Below are 6,612 nucleotides of genomic sequence, written 5' to 3'. Positions count from 1 at the left end.
CAGGACGCATTGGGAAACACCAATGGCCAGTCCCAACCCAGTGCCCCTCACTCCCAACCAGCTGCCACCTGCGCCCAGCCCCCGCAAGTGGGGGCATGGGAGGCCCCAAGCAGCCCCCTTGCAGGCTGTAACTCTGCCACCCTGCAAGGGAAAAGCCACAGTTTCCCACATTTTTCTCCTTTAAAGGAGAATGCATTTTTAAAGTTTGTTCCCGACCCTTTCATATGTTCTTTGCAACCCACTTTTCGGCCATGACCCACGGGTTGAGAAACGCTGCCTGAGGGTGGCATTATTCCACCCAGAATTTCCCTGGCCAGCCAAGTATCCAGGTTGTAGCCATACTGGTCTAGAGCAGCGGTTCCCAAACTCTGACGGACTGCGTACCACCAATTTAAAACGATACACCCTTAAGTACCACCAGCAAATTTGTCAGTTCAACCTTAAATACCACCAGCAAATTTCTGTCATATAATTATAATAAATCTGTTAATGCATACCACTGACAGGTCTGCATACCGCTAGTGGTACCCAGCGGTAAGCAGACCTGTCACACTGGTCTAGAGGCAAAAGGAATCAGAAGTTCTGGTACAGGTGATATCTTTTATTAGACCAACTAGATTGTTTTGCAAAATAAAAATAATACATTGTACAGAGTTCTCTCTCTATATATATCTATATCTATATCCATATATAGATATAGATACACATACATTTACAAGCTTTCGGGCACAAGCACCCTTTTCCAGGCATAGAAAAGCTTGCAAATAAAGACTTTATTTATTTATTTATTTTTTGCAAAAATCTAGTTGGTCTAATAAAAGAAGTTGGTTAGTTGGTCTAATAAAAGACTCACCTCTACCACGAGTCCTGATTCCTGGCCAGCCAAGGCGTGTGTGCCTAGACTAAGGAGGAAAGAGCTGCATGCACCTTCCTAGCCCAGCAAGGGGACAGGAGGCGCTCAGTACGGGTGGCAGCAGCATGCCAGAGCCCGCGGGAGCCGGGTTCGCCAGCTTCCTGCTGGTCCCCTCTGCTCCTCCAGGGGAAACATTTCAAAAACGCGATTTCCGTTCCCTCGCCCGTGCAGGGAATTGGCCTCGCTGGCTTGCCGTAGCCGGAGTTTGAGAGCGAGCTGCCTTCGCTGGCGCTGCCGCCGCCCGTGGAACTTCCGTGCTCGCGGGATTCGAAACGCCACAATGGCTCAGAACGTCCAGAACGTCACGCTGGCGCTCACGCTGCCCATCACCTGCCACATCTGCCTGGGGAAGGTACGGATCGCGGGCCAGGGGCCGCCGCGCCCTGCAGGAGGGCAGGGGGAGGCCGGGCAGCTCTGCCCCATGCCTGGGAGGGGAGATCGCCTCGGGAGGCTGCTGCTTTCAGGAGCCTGGCAAGTGCAGCCATGATTTGGGCTGGTGCATGTGCTTCGGGGGAAGCCGGCCCCTTGAAACAGGCTGCTGCTGCTCCCCCGGGAGAAAGGGGACAAGGAAGAGGAGACGCGCTGGTTAGTGGTTGTCTCGACGAGTGGGGTTGTCCTTCCCAGCAAGTTGTATTGCCACCTTTCGGAGGGTGGGGAACATGCGCTCTTTAAAAGAAACCAAGTACACTCTCTCTCTCTATGTTCTTCCGCCTCCCCCTCACCTGTCTCCTACCTATTGTCTCCCACGGCCTCTGATCCTCTTCGCCATGCATTTGCATTTTCACAGCCTGCATTTTGCATATTGGCTGCTAGTCCATCCAGGACAACACAAAACACCAGCAGACTCTCCCTAATGCCAGAAGAAGGGTGTTTGTATCCAAAAGCAATTTTTTCCAAGTATTTAGTTGCTCTAATAAAAGAGATCACATTTATCCAAGGAACCTCTTTAAAAGAGGCATTTCCAGCAGAGCATGAGAGGAAGTGGCCTTTTGGAGGAGTGGCCTCCAGGCACTACTTAGCCCTTCCCTGACTCTATGAAGGAGGTGAGGAGACTTCAGGATAAGGTGATCCTGTCCCTCCTCCCTAGAGGGTTGTGGGACTGGGATGCTTTTTTACTGGTAATATTTTTCTGAGGATAGGTAGTACAGGGCAAAGGATCATTGATACAAACCTGTTTCAGGTCTTAGCTGGGCATACAAAATGTACTGGGCAGATAAAGCCAAAATCTCTCTTTAGCGGCTAGGGAGGTAAAGGAATGTTTCATTTCTTACTCAAGCTTCTCCTGGGCCAGACTCTCTTCTCTCTCAACTAGGGAGACCCAATGCCAAAAGTCAGTATGTTTACAGGTTTTTTTGTTTGTTTTCAGGAACTTATTTCCATGACTAAATCATTTCTCTTCCATTTCTATTGTCCTACACTCATTCCTCTCTCTTTCCTTATCTTTAAAAAAACCCAAAAGAGACTCTTGGCAGAAAATAGTCTTTGTGCTCAGACTATTAAACTTTTGGCCACTGTAGTTTTCCTCTTTCTCTTCACCTGCTTTCACTTAAAATTGCACGGAGGAGGGATGAAGGTGCCCTGCCTATAAAGTGGGTACAGTGTAAGTGGTGTCATTACTCACAGCTTCTCACTTATGACCAGTGTCTCTGCTCTGATAGGCAGATTTTTCATTTGTGGCTTTTCATTTTGTGGCTTTTCTGCTAAGACCAAACAAAATTGCCAGATGAGGGCCTGGATCCAGATTCTGTTTAAACCTGAACTGCAGAAGACCACCAAGAAACTTGTGGCCTTAGTGTGAAAACACCAGCAACAATTGGCAATCCCATGGATATAGATAGGAGTTCCATCCCCCTAGTAGCAGAGGTGTAAATACCTTTTAGTATCCCTGTGCCTTCATGGTTTTCTGTTAAACAGCATATGTTTAGTGTCATGCTTTTTAAAATGGATAAGAAATTATACTGAATGCTCTTCAAGCTCTACTGTTTCTGGGCGAGGATTTTTCCACAGTACTCCTTTTCCCTGTACATCTTGTATTGAGATAAAGGTTGGCATTCTAAGGTAGAAAATCCTGCACATTAAGTTGTTAAGACTACTTAAGATGTCTGTCTGTAAGATCCCACTTTCAGTGGCTTAAACTTTGCCAGACTCCTCAGGCTGGAATTTTCAATGCAAGTATTTGTACTCAGCTGAAAGGATTTTTGGAAGGGTTTAGGGAAACCAACTCAGCTGTTTCCAACAAACAAGACTGGAGGGGAGCAAGGGGAAAAAGTGGCTTTACTAATACTTAGTTCAACACAATTCTTACAGCTTTTTTGGTTAGTGTGTGGAATTTCTAGTGGCTCTATTCTTCGAAGTATGGCCTTGAAATTGGGAAAGGGTTTACCCTGGATTCAGGTTACCCTTGCTGTCCTTGGGGGAAATAAGGCAGGGTCTATATGGTGTATGGTAAATAAGGTGTAGGGTCACTCATTGAATGGTGAGCATAAAAAGAAATACTGAATTGCTATATATCCATTGTCTGTGCTTAATGGGGGCGGGGGGAATCTTGTAGGGGAGAGGAATAACATAACAATGTTTATTTGTATGATGGTAATGCTTACAGCCAAGGAGGCTTATTTAAATTTATGCAGACAACCGTAACTCTTGTATTTGCTAAGTTATGACTGCTTGACTGCAGTCTGAATGTCCTTTTAACATAGTATTAGTAACTTTTTTAACAAACGTATATTGCCGGTTCCAGAATGTGCTTCCAGTGTGACAATAACTTATGAAAACTGTGTGTGGTGTTGTGAACTATCCTTGTTAAATGTTACATTGCATTGTGCCTTCAGTTTTAGTTCCCCCATATTGATAATATATTTGGAATATGGTTTCAGTTTTTATAATTTGAAGTATTGGCAGTTTGGGTGCAAAATCTTGCACCTGTTTAAGGCTCTTGGAATTTTGTCATTGACATAATGATACCTGTGTTGCTCATGGTGTGCCTGTTAATCAGCTAACACTTACTTATTACATTTTTAAAAGCGCTGTTGCTTTCAAAGTGCCAACATTGCCACAGGATTTGGGACTTCCATTTAGTTGTGCTGACAACCTTTCCGAAACAGTTATTTCTGCATATCTTTTGCATAGCAAGATCTAAGAGGTCACTTCAGATCCCCTAGGTCATCTCAAACTACCCAGATAAGTCGCATTCTTTTGTAAAGTAATTTCATATATGTATATAATATATATTAAGGAAATAGAACTGTTATGAATAAAGTTTAAGCTGCTAAGTGTTGTTTGAATGATTCATTTTAGTGCCTAGTATTCTACTAAAATGTTTTGGATGACAGGTCCATCTATTTGAATAGTTCCAATGATGTTGTTGCTTTATGTTGGTACCAAACTACTTTTAAAAAATAAACCTGCAGTGAAACTCATAAGGGTGAATAAATCAGGACCACTGTACCCTAGAGAGCATTAAATGTGATTTGCTATTTTGTTGAAGATGGTGTGGTACAATTATTCACTTGCAAGAAATGTGCTCCTGTTTCAGATTTTTGGTAGTTGAAGGCTTCTTGCTGTCTTGGGAAAGGCCTGAAGTTTTGAAATGGCTCTTTCTGTTTTGATTTTAATGGGTTTTTTTAATATATACTTATTATGCTAGACTGTACTTAAGTTTGAGTTTCTGGTAACTGTTAACCATTCTCAAGTTGCTTCTAGATGAGAAGCAAAGGAAAGCAAAAACCAAAGCTGCTTTAGTGATTTATATAGGGGAGAACAGGTTGCAGCTATTTGCAGAGGGGGGGGGGGGCTAAACTACAAGAATATTTTTAATGTCTACTTTATTAATTTACCGTAGTATTAATATTGCATATTAGTGGGTCTGGTGCAAGTGTAACCAAAATAAGTGAGCTTAATTAACACCTCTTTTAGTTTAAGGCTGTGCATGGACACTTCTTTCAGCTGAAAAGTGATCTTTTTGATTTTCAAATTATTTGGGTTTTATTACAATGGGACCATCTTAACTTAAAACAAGTGTCTGCACATTTGACTCTCAATGAAATGAGCAAAGATGTGAATTGGAAGAGATTTCGGGGTGTAGAGATTTCATTCTTTCAATGCCAATTTGCATGTAGGCATAGCCTTAGGTTTTTAGGACTGTAGTTTTGAAAGGTCTTAAATAGTGTTAATCCTGCAATGCTGTGGAGGTGAGAAATGAATTGGAGGATAGATGACAAAACTAGTCCTTAATTCAGTTTCAGTGGTAGTGTTTTGCAAATGCCTATTGTTTTCTGTTTTGTAGTCTTTATTTTTTTTTAACTTACAATTTCTTCAGAACATTTCCAGTCTGGCTTCCCAATTAGTTGTTACCTGTCCTCTTCCTTTACTTTTTTCATGTTTCCTTTTTGTTTCCTTGCAAGATTTCCTTCTTATGAAAGCAAACGAGACTACCAAGGAATGTTCTTAAGTTACCATCTTTCTGTGTGAATCTTGTTTCTTTTGAACTTTGGTTTTATATATTTTCTAAAAGAGGTGCTTTAGACATGAACATAATGTTTTTGTTTTTACACATACAGTCACTTCCCTGGGTTTCAAAAGTAGATACTTTGAATGGAGATATGAGATGTTTTACCTGAGGTAAACATGCATGTGTATGCATTGTGTTGTTTTTGTTTGATATAGATAAATCTAAAATCTGATTGCAGTTATAAGGTGGCTTGAGATTTTGAGAGGATGAATTGCTCTAAAAAAATTATGACCGTAGCAAAAGTTTTTAGTGATGTGAAATGCAGCATTATGCATCTTATCTTTTTGATCCTTGGAAATTAATTTGTTTTTAGTTAGCAGAAGTTGAGAGAGAGGGAGATAAAATGTAGCTAATCACTTCTTATTTTGTAAACTTATTTCTGCTACCTTGTGTCTTTGGATGAGAAGAGAAGTATTGAATATTGTAGTTATTCAAGAACGTAGCAGAATTTAATGTTTTTGTGGTGTGTTGGCTTAAATTTTAGCTGCCTTGTGCTTTTTTGGAAAGTGTCACCTTAAAAGTAGTGCATGTTTAGTGAATGGGTTGGCTCAGGGATTAGTAGAACCACTGGTTAGAGTACCAGCCAGGTAAATTCAGCCTCCGTCCTGCCCCACAGTTTGTTCTTTGCAGATATGACTTCACCCAGAAATCCTGTCTGCTCCACTGACACTTCTTGCAAGGGGAGTAGTCTGACCTGTGCCAGAAACCTTCCCCCTTCCTCCCTTATTACAAATCAGTTTTTGGTTGCTGTCCACCCAGGGGAGTCTGTGTCCAGATACAGGCTGTTGAGAGCTTTTGGGAATCACTTGCAATGAAAACATCTGTATAATTAATATATATAAATATGCCTTTTCATCAGGTTTTTCTTTGAGTCCAAAGCTTTGCTAAATACTGTAGAAGGAGAAATAGATGATGATAGAATAAAAGCAAGCAAACCAAAACCACTCTGAAGATATTTTTATCTCTCTTTTTGGGAAAAGGTACGTCATCCAGTCATCTGTGTCAACCACCACGTATTTTGTTCCATTTGTATTGATGTGTGGCTGAAGAACAACAGTCAGTGTCCAGCTTGTAGGATTCCTATCACCCCTGACAATCCCTGCAAGGAGATTATTGGTAAGGGCCCTTTAACCACCAAAATAACTTTCCAATAATTGCAGTAATTCTTCCTAGTGAAACCATTCTGCGC

At 41.8% G+C, this 6,612-nt stretch overlaps 1 protein-coding gene across 7 annotated transcripts in view; it reads left to right on the top strand.

Moving 5' to 3' along the window:
• Positions 1–1,084: 1,084 nt before the first annotated feature.
• The window catches only part of RNF219 (ring finger protein 219), a 42,751-nt gene continuing 37,223 nt past the window's right edge, over positions 1,085–6,612 (top strand). Inside the window, exons 1-2 of one of the 7 annotated variants that reach the window (XM_006028006.2) lie at positions 1,085–1,265; positions 6,404–6,539. In XM_006028006.2, coding sequence (XP_006028068.1) covers positions 1,194–1,265; positions 6,404–6,539 — 208 coding nt within the window. In that variant the 5' untranslated portion in view covers positions 1,085–1,193. Of the gene's footprint in view, positions 1,266–1,291; positions 1,499–1,909; positions 1,978–2,072; positions 2,244–3,367; positions 3,390–4,136; positions 5,534–6,403; positions 6,540–6,612 lie in introns of those variants that run through there. The other 6 variants (XM_025209327.1, XM_014521980.2, XM_025209328.1 and 3 more) reach the window with 6 other exon arrangements.

This window comes from Alligator sinensis, unplaced genomic scaffold (genome assembly GCF_000455745.1).
Source record: "Alligator sinensis unplaced genomic scaffold, ASM45574v1 scaffold1044_1, whole genome shotgun sequence".
NCBI classification, from domain to species: domain Eukaryota; kingdom Metazoa; phylum Chordata; order Crocodylia; family Alligatoridae; genus Alligator; species Alligator sinensis.
Note: the sequence above shows the minus strand (reverse complement) of the source record. Positions and strands in the feature narration are given on the sequence as shown.